Source organism: Lampetra fluviatilis, chromosome 1 (assembly GCF_964198595.1).
Source record: "Lampetra fluviatilis chromosome 1, kcLamFluv1.1, whole genome shotgun sequence".
NCBI classification, from domain to species: Eukaryota; Metazoa; Chordata; class Hyperoartia; order Petromyzontiformes; family Petromyzontidae; genus Lampetra; species Lampetra fluviatilis.
In genome coordinates this window covers 38,063,975-38,082,682 of record NC_136275.1, presented here as the reverse complement: position 1 = coordinate 38,082,682, position 18,708 = coordinate 38,063,975, and the positions used below count along the sequence as shown (strand labels likewise).

The 18,708-nt window shown below is 57.1% G+C and overlaps 1 protein-coding gene across 2 annotated transcripts in view; it reads right to left on the bottom strand.

The window, feature by feature from the left end:
- Window positions 1-233: 233 nt before the first annotated feature.
- LOC144935468 (voltage-dependent calcium channel gamma-2 subunit-like) overlaps window positions 234-18,708 on the bottom strand; it is a 44,152-nt gene continuing 25,677 nt past the window's right edge. For both annotated transcript variants that reach the window (XM_078862147.1, XM_078862157.1), the window contains exons 3-6: window positions 13,969-14,049; window positions 9,066-9,206; window positions 7,821-8,600; window positions 234-5,536 (exon numbers count right to left, since the gene is read on the bottom strand). In XM_078862147.1, the coding sequence (XP_078718273.1) occupies window positions 7,855-8,600; window positions 9,066-9,206; window positions 13,969-14,049 (968 nt within the window). In that variant the 3' untranslated portion in view covers window positions 234-5,536; window positions 7,821-7,854. The remainder of the gene's footprint in view (window positions 5,537-7,820; window positions 8,601-9,065; window positions 9,207-13,968; window positions 14,050-18,708) is intronic.

The window sequence follows — 18,708 nt, the reverse complement described above, 5'->3', positions numbered from 1 at the left end:
GAGAGAACTCCCTATCATCGAGCGCGGTCAAAATAAAAAAAAATAGTGGGTGGTAGGACAATTGGAGGCAGGAACACAGCGCGCTTGGGTTATAAATCGTGAGTGTCATCCACCTCCCATCCCCTCCACTACCCCCCAGGATTCTCACCCCAAACCCGCTCACCCCCTCCCCCTCGCGATAGCCAGGCCTCCGTACCCACCAGCACTCCCCCCCCCACCAAACATCTCCCCCCACCCCTCCCCCCAGGCGCTGATTGCTCTGGGAGAGGACTGAATGTTTGCGCTCGAACAGGCGAATAAACGCAAGTGGCCAAATGAACGAGAGAGCGCGCACGCTCCGTTAGGCGGAGCATTGTTACATCACATGACCGTGAGAGGTGGCGGTGGACGCGTGAGAAGGGATGCCTTCGTCTAGCAGTGGATGGACCATGGCTGACGACGTTGACGCTTGACGATGGGGAATGAATACATCGTGCGAGGCGCGGCGCGTCAGCCAGGCCCCGGTGCGCTTTGCGAACGTGGCTCGCGGGGCACGCGGAGCGTGAATAATTCATGGGATTTTAATTTGTATTGAAATTAACCTCCTGCGTTAACTCGCCAGAGCCACCACCGCTATCATCACGGGGGAGGCAGTCGACGCGGATTTCTGTTTAGTTTCGTTTTGTTGTTTTAACGAAGCCCGCTGCGAGTGTCGGCCCGTGCCAGAATCGACCAAACGTGCTTAAGAACGCGCTCCGTCTCCTCATTCAGATCTCAAGCAGATGAAGCCGGGTTGGCGAGATCGGGGAGGGTCGTTCCGACGGGCGAGCGCCGTGCGAACAAACAGACGCTGTAGGCGGCGTAGAGGAGTGCAAACACACGCGTTGTTGTACTGTACTGTGACACATCTATGCGACCCGCTCTCACCAATCCGCACTGACCAGCGTGACGTTCACACGATCCCATCCACACGACAACCCGCGCGCCATCGGAAGCACCTTCCGCTTCCCGTTATCCAGCAGTGTGTTGACAACAAGGGCTGCTGCACGTGACGTCGGCGGCACATCGCCCGCGGAACCGTTTAACAGTCCGTCGTACGACCAGGACACGCGCGCACACAGAGAGGGCCCACGACGAGCGGACTGACCCGGGTGCCACCGGCCGCACGGTTCAGATCGGCCCCGGGGTGGGTGGGGTGGGAGGGGGGGGGGGGATGTGGCGATTCCCCAACGCTCGACGTCGCGGCGATCGAGAAACAGTTCGCGTCGTGCACGGCTGGGGGTGGCGGGGGGGGGGGTTAGTTGATGAATCGGCTTTGCGTGCGCACGCACGAGGCGCGCCAACTCCCCTCGCTCCTCTCGCCCCCGCCCCACCCCACCGGATCGAATTGACGACCTCTCGCCGGTGCGCGAATGTCGTTCTACCGTTGATGGAGAACGACGCGATTTGGGGCGACCTGGCGGAGTAGCGCCGCTCAATTTTCGATCGCGGTCGTTGATTTATTTTAATTTAAAGCTTTCGTGACTGCAGGGATTCATCTTCTTGGTTCTTTCGGTAAAGTCACGTAGAATGGAAATAACAAAATAATACAATAAAACATAATACAATAATTCTCACGACGTTTCGGCCACAACGCAAGTAGCCGTCCTCACGTGAAGACCAGGTCTGTCGGGAAGACCGCGTCTTCATGTTTTATTGCATTATTTTATTATTTATTTAAATTTATTCGTTTATTGCCGGTGTTGTCGTCGCAGCGATCGTCACGACGGGTTCCGAGGACCGCCGCCCTCGTTCGGGCTTCGGGAGTCTCACGCCGCTCCACATTTCCACACCCACGATGACCTCCCCCCCACCCCCCCCTCGCCCACCGCGAGCTCTTCTCGCCTCGTCCGCCCGATGAGCGCGCGGTGACACCCCGCACGACCCTAGACGCACGCCTGGCTCGGGCAATTAGCGGGAGCCGAGCGGGGCGGGGAGGATGACGGGGGGAGGAGAGGAGCGAGGAGAGGAAAGGGGGGAACCGGAGACTCTCGTGACCGGGTGCGGTGTAGCGCCATCGCCGCTGCATCCTCCCCCGCACCCCACCCCCGCCTCCCGTCGCTATCCCTCGGGCAACGTCGCCCATATGAGGGCGCGAACTCAGCGATTTTGACGCATTTCCCCTGAATCTCATTATACGACGACACGGCTACAGCTGCGGACTAACCTCAGGTCAACAGTGACGCCACCGGCTGCTGCTGCTGCTACTACTGTTGTTGTTGTTGTTGCCATGGTACCAGGGCCACGTGCACGCGGGGAGGGCAAACTCGTGACAGCAAAATAGTGGACAGCAGTGGCCCTTGGGGGGCCAGCAGTGGTCCCTGGGGGGCAGCATTGACCCCGGGGGGGTCAGCAGTGGCCCAGGTGGATACAGCAGTGGCCTGGGGGGCGGGGGGGGGAGCAGAGCCCCAGGGGGGAATCTTCAGGAGGTGCCTGCGATTTTGACTGCGCTCATTTTTCATGTCGGTGACCACTTCGCGCGCGACGTCGTCGAGATCCACCCCACCGCCATTTCGTGGATCTTAACTGCGAGGTTCGGGTCGCTAAAATCCCCCCACGTGACGTTTAAAGAACACGCACACGTGTGTTGGTTGTGTGTGGGTTGTGTGGTGGGGGGGAGGAAGGGGTGGGGGCGTCCTCGACTCTTCACCTCCACACCACAAGGCAGAACCAGCAATCGATTTTTTTTTAAAGACGTCATTTTTGCATTTCATACGTTTTTTTTTTACTATCTCCCCCGTACCATCGTCGTCAATTCACAGTTTCCCACCATAGTCGGTGCATTGTTATTATCATTATATGAACGGATATAATATAATAAATACTTGTATATTGTACGCACACGAATGCCCACCCCAGCTTTGGTTTCTGAGCGCAAGGTGCACAGCAACACGGGGGCGAGCGCAGGAGGACACGAGGGGGTGGTCGTCATCAGCAGGTGGACGACGACGACGATGACGATCGATGGTCGATCGTTCCACGAGTCAACCTGGCTGGCTCTCCAAGTTTCACTCAGTCCCCAGGAGGATTACCGACCGTCGCCACCAACGCCGCCAATGCCCGCTGCCAAGTCCGTGGTCCCGGCACGCTCTCTGCCTACACCGGGAGCCCTTTGTGAGATACGCGGCAGGTCGACGGAGACCTGGGGGAGACGGATCGCTTCGATGGTGGCGGGCGCTCTCCGCTCCGGTGGAGCGATGCGCGGCTCAGCGAGCGATCAGAGAGCCGCGGTTCCTCCCCCCCCCCCTCCCCCCCCCCTCCCCCCCCCTAAAAAAAAAACCTCGACATAGTTGGGGAAGTGCTCTAACGGACGCGCGCACACACAAGACAAAGATCCCCCGTATAGAATTAACCAACTGTTGGGGCAAGTGCTGTTAGCGAGTACCTATGAAGGCCGGAACGGTACACGAGGGGGTGGGTGGGCCAGCACCACGCTCGACCGCCTTTGTCTCCCCAGTGACGATGTTTACACATCGCACCAGGTACTCATTTGAGGCTGAGTCGACCTAAGGGAGGCCCAGAACCGGTTCCGATAATCGTCACTGGTGTTGGCCGCGAGCAGGAGTCGGAACTCGAGTCGCCGGATTAGTAGCGCAGCGCGCTGACCGCTACACCACCGCTCCCCATACACACACACCACACGCGCACACACACACAAAAAGATCCCCCGTATAGCCTTAACAGACTGTAAGGGCAAGTGCTGTTAGCGAGCACCTATGAAGGCCGGAACGGTACACGAGGGGGTGGGTGGCCAGCACCACGCCCGACCGCCTTTGTCTCCCTAGTAGCGATGTTTACACACCGCACCAGATACTCATTCGAGGCTGAATCGACCTAAGGGAGGCCCAGAACCGGTTCAAATAATCGTCACTGGTGTTGGCCGTGAGCGGTAATCGAACTCGGGTCGCCGGGTTCATAGCGCAGCGCGCTAACAGCTACGCCACCGCTCCCCACACACACACACTTACACACACGTACTCCGGCTCACAGTCCCCATCACTACACCGCTTGCCGGTACAACACAACGGGACACAGGAACGGAATATGGCATCGCCCACAGGAAAGTCATCACCGACATGCAAGACAGTGGTGTGGCTCGGTTACAGGAATAACATGCGCGGGTGACACGTGGACACACAGTAAACACGGAAGGCATCACACCACGAATCGTCTACGCCCTACAGGTTATACAACGTGTTCTCTTTTGTTGTTACACATCATAGAGATCAAAGTACAATTTGCAGATGAAGTATATGAATATCCTTTTTATAATAATGTTTAGCATAAAATAATATATTATTATATATCTTTTTTTTTGGCTTTGACTCACTCGGCGCCCTGTAAGGGAAGGGGTGGGCGGGGGGGGGGCTCAATTGTTTGGGTCCAGGCCCCGTCACTCGCTCGCTGCTTCTTCTTCCGTCAGCCCCAACCTCCTCGAGTCGGAGGAACACAGCCCCCAGACAGCTGTGAGCGTAGGGGGGCAGGGAGCCCTTCTCTTGCGGAGTAAATACGCGGCTCCTTATTCCACTGTGGGTCAGTGCGCGTCACAGTACGTCCATCCACTCACGTCTCAGCCACCACCCTGCCCCCCCCCCCTCTCTCTATCTCTCAGGCTTCCACCACCACCACTAGCAGCAGCAGCAGAGAGAGAGAGTAATCACATTTTTTTTTGTTGGCGCAGGGGAAGGAGAGGGAGGGGGGTGCAAACTTCACGAACTCGACTGGTACCAACGGCGCAGAGGAACTCGGCTCGCATCATCGCAGAGCGCGCGGCGCGCGTCCGTCACGTGTAAACAGCGACGAGGGGACGGACGGAGGGAGGAAGGGAGCGATGGACAACGCGGATTTGGGGGAGGGGGAGAGGTGGCTATGCTAGAGACTGAGACGGGAGAAAGAGAGAGAGAAAGTGACACATTGAGTGGTTGGTCAATTACTATTGCTGTGCAAAGCACTGCGTGGAGTTCCGAGCGGTCAGAGTCGGCGCTGCGCTGCGCTCGCTTGCGCGTTACGCGCGACGCGGCCAGAGGTCGACGGAGTTGGGTTCGGTGCGGGCAGGGCAGGACGAGGAGCAGGGAGTAGGACGCTGGGTTTTCGGGGCCAGGAGCCATCTCAACCTCATCGTGGAGCGCGAACACTTTCATTTCGTTTTTTCGGTCGTTCGTTCTTGCCCCGGGACAAGGAGCCCGTCTCGACCACCCTCGGAGCCGCTCACTGCCCCGAAGCCGTGGCGGTTGCCCCCCCCCCACCCCCGTGCCTGCCCGGCACCCCCCGAGTCAAACCCGCGGACCCTCGGTGGGGGGGGGGGTGAAGCCGGCACGGATGATGGAGGTGGACAGAGGTGGGTGGAGCGGTGGGATGGAGCTCGGGTCGGCTCCACGCTGGGGGCTGAGGATTTCCCTGAGCGCGGTGGGAGGATTGTCACGTGACCCAGCTCCACCTGGGACCCCCACCCCTGCCCCCACGCCCCCCGCCCCCCGTCCCCCACGACTCCCTCCTCCGCGTGGCGAGACGAGTGGCTCTGCGGGAAAGATAAACACAGGCACCGGGTTACTCCTCGCACGCGTTTCACAGTCACTGCGAGGACCCTGTACGCTGCGCACACATCGGTTGGATCTACTGCTGGATGACGTGCCTCCCCCGCGGCACGTCGGACACGCGCGTTGCTTCAGCCATACTTCACCACGCTGGTCAGCGCGGGTTTGCCAAGTGGGGAGAGAGGGAGGTTTCTCAATGACCGGTCCTGATATCTCTCGCCACACCGATGCTGCTCACCACTGTTGGGAATCGAACTCGGGTGGACCAGGGTTCATGGCGCAGGCCCTCAAACGACTGCTCAGCTTTGCGTGTCATCGTCTCCACCCGTCTCGAGCCCCCTCCTGCGCCGAGCGATCCTAAGAATTGTCGCGATTCACGAGCCAAGGAGTCGAACTCAGGCGGCCGGGTTGTATGCATGAACTTGTGCGTTGAACTTCTTTCGCGCCGTACGTCCGGGAACCCCCAAAGCCAGCGTTTTCACCCTCGTGTTTTTGCTTCCCCCGTGTACGCTATCCAGCTGGTCGCCCTGGTTAATACTGCCGTGTCTGATTCACAGTGAACTTTAATAGATTCCGTGACATCATGCGCAAGAGTAGGCTATTGTGTGCCGGGTTCATGGCACACACACACACACACGTTTTGCCAAAATGTAAATATGTACCCCGCAACATGACTTAATTGAGATATAAAATATACACAGGATGGCGATCAGCACAGCCTAGTGAGAAAATGCAACTCGGCAGCGTCCTCCTGCAAGAGAGTCATGCGACTCAGTGAGGCTTTCCTCTGCGTAAACAACCGTAACCATACAAATACCAGCGTCCAATTTGTGATTATCGCAAAATAAGAAATAACTAAAAATTTATATATAAAAAAAAAATGAAATATCTCGCGGAGCTATGGAACCTTGGCTTTGGTTAATATCTCGCATGCCCACGTTACACGCACGCATGAGTAACACCAGAGCCCCCCCCCCCCCATCATCCAATTCGCCCCCCCCACCCCCCGAGGCGTCCGGACGTTAATTGAACAGAGAGAGAGAGAGCGCGCAGTGCGTGCAGAGGCGAGCGAGGCAGAGGGAGATATTTGATTCGATTTTAAATGTGCGCCATACGAGCCACAGCGAGGGTGAACGCCCCAGAGAGCTGGATGAGCATTTCAGAATGACGACGCTCTAAGCGGGCCACGGCACTGTGACCCCCTCCCCTCCCTCGACAGCTGTGCTGCCGTTCGGGGTGTTTCAACTTTGCCACGGATTTGGCTTTGACCACATTTTAGGGATTGTAAGACGCACTGCCATCCCACCACCCCCCTCCCTGCTCCCCCCACCACCCCCCCTCCCTGCTCCCCCACCACCCCCCCTCCCTACCCCCCCACCACCCCTCCTCCCTACCCCCCTCACCACCCCCCTCCCTGCTCCCCCCACCACCCCCCCTCCCTGCTCCCCCACCACCCCCCCTCCCTACTCCCCCACCACCCCCCTCCCTGCCCCCCCCACCCCCCTCTTCCTGCCCCCTTCGCGCCGGCGCCGGAACCCCCATGTCCCTATATTCTAAAGCAAAACGTTGGGAGTGCGTCTTATATATGACGACCGCAGTGTGTGTGTGCGAGACGAGCTTTTAAAAAATATTTATTTTGTTTTTTTCACACGGGGGACATTTGCAGGGTATCGGTATTAGCACGGTGGGTTATGTACGGTGCGAAAGAAGTTCAACGTACATACATAGACAGTGGCGGCGGCTTAGCAGTGGATTGACCGTGGCTGATGATCACGATCGCTAACATTGAGTGGTAGATGTCTATTACATTCCCCCGGGAAAACCACGGCGTTACGCACATATGACTTGCTGAGTTACCAGAGCAGAATGCGCTCGGAGTGAAACGTCCACGTCGCTACCTCGTGTCCTTCCACGTCGCCTCCCATGCATTGGCGCCACAAAGACAAAGATCTCCCGTATAGCCTTCACAGACTGTTGGGGCAAGTGCTGTTAGCGAGTGCTGTTAGCGAGGGGGTGAGTGGCCAGAACCATGCCCTACCGCCTTTGTCTCCATAGTGGCGATGTTTACGCATCGCGACAGGTCCTCATTTGAGGCTGAATCGACCTAGGGGAGGCCCAGATCCGGTTCAAATAATCGCCACTGTTATTCGGTCGTGAGCGAGAATCGAACTCGGGCCTCCAGGGTTTCATTGCGCAGCGAGACGCTAACCGCTGCACCACCGTTCCACCCCTGCCACTCCACGCGCGCGCAACCGGAGCCCGTCTCACCTCCTCCACCACCTCCACCGCCACCGCTCCCCGCTCACACGGGCGTCGTCCTGCGGTTGGCGGCCGAGCCGAACAGCGTCTCCTCGAGCTCGCTGCGCAGGCAGTTCTGCACGGCGAACATCTCCGCCGCGGTGCCCGTGCCGCTGCCGGAGCCGCTGCCCGTGGGGGCGCCTCCGACCCCGCCGCCGCCGCCGCTCCCGCCGGCTCCGCTGCCCGAGCCGCTCTGCTGGCCGCCCGACACGAAGGGGTTGAAGTCCGGCGGGGAGTCCCGCGGCAGCGTGTACATGGCCAGCGTGTCCGTGGACGGCTGCGCGTTCAGCGGCTTGAAGCCCACGGGCGACGGGTCGCGTGAGCGCCAGCGGTAGCTGGGAAGTCGCATCCCCGCCACCCCCATCCCGCCCGCACCTCCTCCTCCTCCGATGCCTCCTCCTCCTCCGGCTGCCATCGCCTGGGCAGCCGCGGCGGCTGCGGCCGCGGATGACGAAGCGGCCGCCATGGAGGAGGAAGAGGGCTTCTTGAGATAGTCGTCGCTGTCGATGGCCGTGACACCGAGGCCCATGCCGGGCATGATGCCGGGCAGCGCCTGAGAGAGGGCGTGTTGGTGCGCGTCCATGAAGACGTGCACGAGCCACGCGCCCAGCGTCTCGGCGATGAAGAAGGAGAGGGCGCCGAAGTAGAAGGACCAGCCGTACGAGTAGTTCTTGTTCTTCGGGTCGCTCATGTTGGGGTCGCCCGCGTTGCTCGAGATGTACACGATGATGCCGATGATGTTCGACAGGCCTGGGATGTTGGAGGGGGGGGGGGGGTGAGTGGAGGTGGGGGGCACGGACAGACGGAGGTGTTCGAGAGGTGTGAGAGTTACTGCTGGCGAGGTGTGTGGATGTGTGCGCGTGTGTCACTGTGTGTGTCACTGTGTGTGTCACTGTCGTGGGGAGCCGCAGTGTAGCGGTTAACGCGCTGCGCTATGAACCCGGCGATCTGGTTTCGATTCCCGCTCACGGCCAACACCGGTGACGATTATCTGAAACGGTCCTGGGCCTCCCCTAGGTCGACTCAGCCTCAAATGAGTACCTGGTGCGGTGTGTAAACATCGCCACTGGGGAGACAAAGGCGGTCGGACGTGGTGCTGGCCACCACCCCCGTTCCGGCCTGCATAGGTGCTCGCAAACAACACTTGCCCCTACAGTCTGTCAAGGCTATACGGGGGATCTTTGTCTTTGTGCGTCACTGTCGTAGCCCTATCACCTGCCGCCACCATGCTGATGCCGGCACCGAGAACGATGTGCAGCTTGGACTTGTAGATCTCGCTGGCGGCGATGCAGAGGCCTCCGAAGAGGAGCAGCAGCACGCTGAAGATGGGGAAGATGCTGGAGGCGCGCATCAACCCTTGGGTGGGGGGGGAGAGGTCGCCGGGGAAGGGCGAGGTACACCCGGGAGGGTGTCGCGGTGATTCATTGGCGTGAGGATAGTGGCACGGGGGGGGGGGCGAGCAGAGACACGTGGGGGGGGGGGGGGGACAAGGATCGAGACGCGTGGAGAGTCACGGGGAGACGAAGAGACCAAGAGAGTCACGCGAGACATCACGGGGAGACGTCACGGGGAGAGGTTCACGGGGAGAGGTCACGGTGAGGCATCATGGGGAGAGGTCACGGGGTGACACGGAGTAATGGGTCCACGTGGCGAGTGACGGTTACATTGGGAGAGCAGCAGCGGCCAGAAATCCACCCCTCCCCCCTTCCAAAGCTCTGTGGTTCTCTACATATAAAGGTTTTATCGTACGATTAATGAGCAATATATGTACTTGTGCAGCACTGACAACGCAGCAGCTGCAGCAGCAACGTCACGATATGTGTGTCTGTGTGTGGGGGGAGCGGTAGTGTAGCGGTTAGCGCTACGCTGCGCTACGAACCCGGCCACCCGAGTTCGATTCCCGCTCACGGCCGACGCCGGTGACGATTATCTGAACCGGTTCTGGGCCCCCCCTAGGTCGACTCAGTCTCAAATGAGCACCTGTAATCATCTCTACTAGGGAGACAAAGGCGGTCGGGCGTGGCACTGGCCACGCACCCATTCGTGTGCCACAGTGCCGGCCTTCGTAGGTGCTGCTACTCGCTAACAGCACTTGCCTCAACAGTCTGTTGAGGCTACACGGGGGAGCTTTGTCTTTGTGTGCTCGCGCGTCGCGAAAATCCGTGTCGCCGGCCTCTGCGGGGCGCTTACGCGCGGAAGACAAAGACGTGTTTGGTGGAAAATGTTTGCTCTAATCAGCCAGAGTAATTTGTTAAGTGCGACACTCAGCACAAAGCGGAATAATAAAAGACTTTGGCAGTCACCGCTCCTCCCTCCCTCCGCCTCCTTCCACACAAATCATTACTCACCTCGTGTGCAACAGGAAAAAAAAACAACGCACGCGCGTGCCCTGGGCGACGCGCAAACACGCGGCTTGCGGAAACCTTTCGCGAAATATTATCCCCGCGCAGATCATTATCCCCGGGTGCTTCTAAACTCCGCAGCGCCGCTTCCGAGAGAATACCCGCGGTGGAACGCAGCGATATATCCTGGAACGTAGCGCCGAATCTCGGTGCCTGAACAGTCGGGAAGGCCGCTGCTCCTCCAATTGTTTTGTCGCCCAGCCCCGATCAATCTCCATCTCGGCGTGTCCTCGTCACGGTGCAGCGGCGTGCGTTGCACGCGCCGTGAGTGAGCGCTCTGCGCCAGCGAACCCGGCGACCCGGATTCGCTTCCCGTTCACGGCCAACACCGGTGACGACTACACTGGTCAACACACTTTTTCTGGCATAAGGTATTCCAACGGTTAGACTGTAATTTTGGGGTGCTGATTCCAAATCTGGCATCAGTTTTTGTCTATCACATCAGGTTTTTGAGATATAAAATATTGCAATAAAAACTGCAGAAGAAAAATATTAAATAAATGCGGATATCTACATAAAATGATATTATAAACACACTATCCTAAAAATACAGCACCATATTTTAACACTAAAGCAGTCACTGACTCGCAACAACTTGCAATCATAAGTGACAGAGTTAATTTCGGGTAAAATCAACGAAAATGGGGTATGCCGATAGCATAAAAATGATGTGATAGAGCAAATCTGAGATCAGATTTGGAATCAGCACCCTGAAATTAGTCTAACACAGCTGCAAAAGTCCAGGCCAGAAAAAAACGTTTTTTTGCTGTTGACCAGTGTAATCTGAACCGGGTTCTGCGCCTCTTCCCCTCGGCCTCGAATGAGTCTCCGGGGAGACAAAGGCGGCCGAGCGTGGGGATGGCCACCCACCCTCTCGTGTGCTGTCAGCCTTCATAGGTGCTCGTTAACAGCACTTGCCCCAACCGTCTGCTAAGGGTATTAGGGGGAGCTTTTGTCTTTGTTGTCGTGCGCAAAATACACGCACGTGAATAGGGCTTAGGGCTAGCAGCTGTTCACAGAGTTACCTGCTGTCCTCAATAGACGATTATTATTATTATGGATAGGCGTTGCTTGTTCTCTAGTGGTAGTGCCTTACGCCGATGATCCTTACTCCCAAGCCAGCCTAGCGCTGTTCCGGATAATATCGGGCGAGAAATGAAGGGCCCGCTGGTCGGGGCGGCGTGGCACCGCTGACATGGAGGGGTGAACGACGGTTGGGTGGAGTTCTCAGCGGTGAATGCCGCTGCCTCCTGCCGTGGCGTACGGCTCCCAACAAAAATAAATCGTGGACGCTCGCCAAACGAAATGGCGCAAAAAACGGAAGAGTACGGAGAGACGCACGCACATGGACAGAAAAGATGAACACGTGGATTGGAGAACATACGCAGATGATCTTGATTTGAAGCTTTCGTGACTATTTAACTGCTATTTATAATTGTTTTACCAGGTAAGGCCCACTGAGCTATGTAACAATTTTTTTAGAAGCGACCTGGAGACAAATGATAGCTCAACGAAGTGCGTTTATCACGTGGACATTTATAGAAGCAAAAATACTTTAAACGCGTAATGTTTCTAAATGTGGCGATGAAAAAACCCGGAGGAGCCGGAGGCAATTCTACACGACCACGGGGAGAAAGACACGCAACCTCCAAATATACAGCAGCAGGCGGTCGGGGTTGGGATCGAACCCACGACCTCCTGTATACCGGGCGAGGTAAATAACATCTCGCCATCGCTCACACTGATAAGAAGTGAGGAAGTGAGACTTAGGGAGGACGCGCCATCGCTCGATAGCCGACGGTCAATGATAACGACGGAGTGGCAGCAAACGGATGGATCGAATTCCAGTTACACGCCCGCCTCAGGGAGACGGAGCGAGGAATTCAACTCGTGCGCAGGCAGCTAGTTGCCTGAGGACATGGCAGGATCGTGAGAGATGGCGACGGCGTGCGGGGGAGACCTGCGTCTAGCAGTGGATTTGATGATGGTTGGTGATGGGGGGGGGGGCAGGTCATAGAGGGACACTGACACACGACAAGAAAGTAGTACTAATAATAACAATCATTTCCTCATAATAAAGGATTTTTTTTTACCTATCTACGTGACTTCACCGAAAGACCCAAACAATATTGATTATTATTATAGGTGTGGGAGGAATACTCTTCGGTTCTTTCGGTAAAGTCACGTAGATGAAAATAAAAATTATAATAAAATAAAAATGAAAATAACTAAATTAAATCACGACGTTTCGGGCGCAACACAAGCGTCCATCATCAGGTGGGGACAACCACAGCGAAAACAGTTGCTGAGGTATGCCACGTGCAGCTCGCCACGTGCAGCTCGCCACGTGCAGCTCGCCACGTGCATCTCGCCACGTGCAGCTCGCCACGTGCATCTCGCCACGTGCAGCTCGCCACGTGCATCTCGCCACGTGCAGCTCGCCACGTGCAGCTCGCCACGTGCAGCTCGCCACGTGCAGCTCGCCACGTGCAGCTAGCCACGTGCAGCTCGCCACGTGCAGCTCGCCACGTGCAGCTAGCCACGTGCAGCTCGCCACGTGCAGCTCGCCACGTGCAGCTCGCCACGTGCAGCTAGCCACGTGCAGCTCGCCACGTGCAGCTCGCCACGTGCAGCTCGCCACGTGCAGCTAGCCACGTGCAGCTCGCCACGTGCAGCTCGCCACGTGCAGCTAGCCACGTGCAGCTCGCCACGTGCAGCTAGCCACGTGCAGCTCGCCACGTGCAGCTAGCCACGTGCAGCTAGCCACGTGCAGCTCGCCACGTGCAGCTAGCCACGTGCAGCTAGCCACGTGCAGCTAGCCACGTGCATCTCGCCACGTGCAGCTAGCCACGTGCAGCTCGCCACGTGCAGCTCGCCACGTGCAGCTAGCCACGTGCAGCTCGCCACGTGCAGCTAACCACGTGCAGCTCGCCACGTGCAGCTAGCCACGTGCAGCTCGCCACGTGCAGCTCGCCACGTGCAGCTAGCCACGTGCAGCTCGCCACGTGCAGCTAGCCACGTGCAGCTCGCCACGTGCAGCTCGCCACGTGCAGCTAGCCACGTGCAGCTCGCCACGTGCAGCTAACCACGTGCAGCTCGCCACGTGCAGCTAGCCACGTGCAGCTCGCCACGTGCAGCTCGCCACGTGCAGCTAGCCACGTGCAGCTCGCCACGTGCAGCTAGCCACGTGCAGCTCGCCACGTGCAGCTAGCCACGTGCAGCTAGCCACGTGCATCTCGCCACGTGCAGCTAGCCACGTGCAGCTCGCCACGTGCAGCTAGCCACGTGCAGCTAGCCACGTGCAGCTCGCCACGTGCAGCTCGCCACGTGCAGCTAGCCACGTGCATCTCGCCACGTGCAGCTAGCCACGTGCAGCTCGCCATGTGCAGCTAGCCACGTGCAGCTAGCGACGTGCAGCTCGCCACGTGCAGCTCGCCACGTGCAGCTCGCCACGTGCAGCTAGCCACGTGCAGCTCGCCACGTGCAGCTCGCCACGTGCAGCAGTAGCAGCAGCATAGCCACCACCACCACCGCCGCCTCTGATTGGCAGCGGCACGCGAGTGATGACGCGACGATTTAGCCACGCGGTGACATCGCCAAGCGTGCCAAGGCGATGACACAACGAGCTCGTCAAGAAGCAGCTGACTGTGGGACAGCCGCGTCTCCCCCACTCCCTCGTGAGCACGTCGTGTGAGCACCGATAGAGACGCGCTTACGGAGTAAGTACTCAGCCGTGTCCTTGAAATCCGAGTCTTCCGGGAAGTGGTCGATGGTTTTACACACGCCCCTGGAGCTCCCTGCGGAGGAGAAGAAGAAGAGACGCGTTGGCTTCGCGAGGGAAGGGCAAGTCGGCCACACAGCAATCACAACAACCACAACGGCGGAAAGTTAGAGAACCACACTGGCACAGAGAGGGAACCACACTTACAGAGAATCACGCTGGGAAAGAGAACCACACAGGCAGAGATAAATGCGCGTGCACGAATTGACAATCACATGGACACATTGAGCACCGCATCAGCAGAGTGACGATGCAATGAGCAGCGTGCAACCCACAGTGGCACGCACACGCACACACACGCACGCACACACGCACGCACACACACACGCACACACACACACGCACACACACACACGCAGCTACACACGCACACTCACACATACACCAGCACACACACACGCAGCTACGCACGCACGCACGCACACTCATACACCAGCACGCACACACACACACGCAGCTCGGCACGCACGCACACATACACCAGCACACACACACACAGCTACACACGCACACTCACACATACACCTGCACCCAAACACACGTGCACGCACATGCGAATACAGAGATCCCTCCTCGTATTGCTTTAACAAATTGTCGGAGCAAGCGCTGCGAGCGTGCACCTAGGAAGGTCAACGCGGCTCACAGGGGGATGTGCTACCGACACCACGCTCGGCCGCCTTTGTATCCCCATTGATTTTGTCTACACACAGCACCAGGTACAAATTTGAGGCTGAGTCGACCTAGGGGAGGCACATAGATACAAAAAAAACAACAGAGACAAATATCCCCCGTATAGCCTGTACGAGACTGTAGGGGCAAGTGCTGTTAGCGAGAACCTATGAAGGTCGGAACGGCACACGAGGGGGTGGGTGGCCAAGACCACGCCCGACCGCCTTTGTCTTTCCCCAGTGGCGATGTTTACACACCGCACCAGGTACTAATTTTAGACTGAGTCGACCTAGGGGAAGACCAGGACCGGTTCAGATAATCGTCACTGGGTGTTGGCCCTGAGCGGGAATCGAACTTGGGTCGCCGGATTCGTAGCGCAGCGTAGCGCTAACCGCTACACTACCGCTCCCCATATACACGCATGGTGTGCATGCGTGTGTGTGCACATGCATGTACACGCATGCACACCAACACACACGTACACATACATTGAAACGCACGCACATGTACAAATGGATAAAAGGCCGGCACTGTGGCACGCGACCGGGTGGAGGCCCAGGAACGGTTCAAATATTCGCCGCTCTTATCGGTCGTGAGCGGGAATTGAACTCGGCTCGCCTGGTTCGCAGTGCAGTGCGCTAATCACTGCGCCACCGCTCCACGCGTGCACACACACACACATGCATACACACGTGTAGACTCACATACACACAGAACCATGCACACACACACATGCATACACACGTGTAGACTCACATACACACAGAACCATGCACACACACACATGCATACACACGTGTAGACTCACATACACACAGAACCATGCACACACACACATGCATAGAGACGTGTAGACTCACATACACACAGAACCATGCACACACACACATGCATACACACGTGTAGACTCACATACACACAGAACCATGCACACACACACACATGCATACACACGTGTAGACTCACATACACACAGAACCATGCACACACACACACATGCATAGAGACGTGTAGACTCACATACAGACATAACCATGCACACACGCATACACACGTTTAGACCCACATACACACAGGACCATGCACACACACACATAGAGACGTGTAGACTCACATACTGACATGCACACACACACAAACGCATAGACACGTTTAGACTCACACGCAAAATCACGCATACACTCACACATAGATGCAAAGACAAATGTACCCCTATAGCCTTAACTGACTGTTGGGGCAAGTGCTGTTAGCGAGCACCTATGACACATACACGCGCGCCTCTAACACGACGTCACATAAACACTGATCGCACTTTACCGTCCGACTCAACCACGGGACAGCAGTTGAGTGCCCATTGAGATTCATTCTCTCATTTGCAATGAAGACCTGGGGGGTTCCTGTCGGCTGCGTAGAGCGAGAGAGAGAGAGTGAGAGAGAGAGCGCCAGCACCGGCATACTCATTCCTCACAATTGTCGCCGTTAAGTGATGCGTCACGTGTGAGCTGTATGCGACATCACGCCGGCACATCCAGTGTGAGACGACCACCGCTCTGTGCCCGGGCGATCTGGCTGCACGGCACCGTCCCCCCCCCCGGCGTTTTCGAGTCGCGCCGCGCGTCGTTCGGGCACGATGTCTCCGACGTTTCGCTCCACGTGCCGGAAGCATCAAAGCACCGACGGCCCAAGCTGGGAGGTTGTTGACCCAAGTTCAACGCGTTGGCTTTCGCGACGAATGTTGTCCATTGTAAAGGTTGCATGGGTACGATCGCGTAAATAAATAAGCTTGACCACCCATCAGCCTCCCCCTGGTCTTCGCACCTGATGGGCTCAAAGTGATGCCATGACCATTGCTCTATTTAGGACCGCAACAGGAGGACGACTTCACAATTCTGGCAAATCGCCCCGATGAAGTTGGTTGTTGTTATCGCCAACGACACGGTCCTCGAATTGTAAATGTTGTGGGGTTACTCTCCAACCCCACGGTGTGCTGAAGCAGTAACGAATCGGCACGTTTTGGTTACTTGACAAACCTTATTACTTGGCTGTGTCGGGTGGTGGCGGGTCCAACGACACATTTTTATTTACGCGATCTAACCCAGCACACCCCCCCGCCTCCCCCCTTTATTCTGTATTGTTTATGAAATTAACTTCCTGAACAAGCTGCCAGCACGTGGGGCAAAAAACGTCGGACATCGTACCCCGTACGAGGCATATCGGTTCAAATCCCAAAACGCCATCGGAGAGCCATGGATGGTGTAGCCCAGGGGATCAGCAACAGAAACTAGAATTCGGTAGTAAAAGTAAAAAAAAAACCCTCTCAATATTTCAAGAGCCGCAATGCACTGTGGGTGAATACGAGCGGTCACGAAGTAGCGGCCCTTAAAGAGCCGCCACGCGGCTCCGGAGCAGCAGGTTGGCGAGACCCTCTTGCCGTCACCTCGTGCCAATGTCGTCAGGGGCCTCTTCCACGCCCACGTCACCAAACAGCTGACGGTAATTCGGTTCCCGAAGCTCTGCGAGCACCGCCGGGAGAGACGGGCGCGAATGAGAAGCGGAGGGCTCTCTCTACCGCCAAGTCTCCGACCACCGGGTCACCGGGGTCACCAATTAAAAGCCACTCGTTCCTTAAGTGCCTCGTTACGGGTAACGAGTCTTACCCATCAGAGGGATATTCATCTTTGTTGTGGTGATTTTGACCCGCACGAATTCCACGGGTGGAGCTCTCCGCCGTCGTCCCACGCCACTGCCGATTTAAAATTGGCGGTGGCGTGAATAATAATAATAATTTGGATTTAAAGCTTTCGTGACTGCAGGGATTCATCTTCTTGGTTCTTTCGGTAAAGTCACGTAGAAGAGAAGTATTATGTTTTATTTTTTATTATTTTATTACTTCCCTTCTACGTGACTTTACCGAAAGAACCAAGAAGAATAAAAATAATCATCATTATTATTCAATAATCACAATTATTATTATTCACCCGTAAAAAAAAACAGCCAAAGCTTCACCGAGTCTCCAGGGGCTCTTGTTCAGGAGGGTACAGCTACGTTCGGGGAGGTTCGCCAATGAATTCCAGTCGTGGTGAGAGTTAGTTTACGCGTTTGGGGAGGAAGCGAGGAGAAGCGGGAGAACACCCAGACGAGGGGAGTGCCGCTCAGCAGGCCCATCTCGTAGCGCCGCTCCTACGACACCTGGCAAGCCCTGGTGGTGGTCACCCTTCCACGCCCTAAGCAGGTTTATACTCCCCGCTCGGCTGTGAGATATCTCGCTATCCGACGCACAGCGCATGCCTTGAGGTTATAATTCACCACTACAGATTGTGCTGCTGCTGCTGTTGTTTGAGGTTATTGATCCTGAAATCGAGATCAAGATGTCGTGACGGGGCAAGAGTCAGAATGTTGATCAGAATCTGTATTCAGACTGGAGGAATCCGATGAGCTATGAAGCTCATTTTCACACGTGTCCATGATGGGCGGGTCACGCCTCGTTGCCAACGCGACCTCCCCTCCGCCAGATCGTGCCGTGGCTGCGCTGCAGACACACGACGACCTCCACGATCCGCCCTGACAGTGTCCCCACCATCCGCACCTTGGCCTTCTCTTCCCCACGGTCACCGACTAGCGGAGACCACCACTCCAATGAACATCTGGGCAATCGGCCTCCCCCCCCCATCCTGCACACGTGTTCCAACACCTAGCGCGGCCCGAAATTGCGCTATAACCCAAAGCCGAACATCCCAAAGCGCTACCCCCTCTCTCTCTCCTTCTGGCGCTGCATCTCTCTGTCTCGCTGTCTCCAGATGCCCTCTCCCCCCAGGCCACCACTGCATGCTGAGCCGCTCTTTCATCGTCTCCACGGTTCGAACGCGCGCGACGCAGATCGTGACAGGTGCCACGTCCCCTCGTGAAGGGGCTCTTCTCCAGAGCACTGGAGGTGGCCTCTTTCGGGAGTCTCGATAGCGGCCCTCTATATGGAGGTGGGGGGGGGGGAGGTTTCGATAGAAGATCG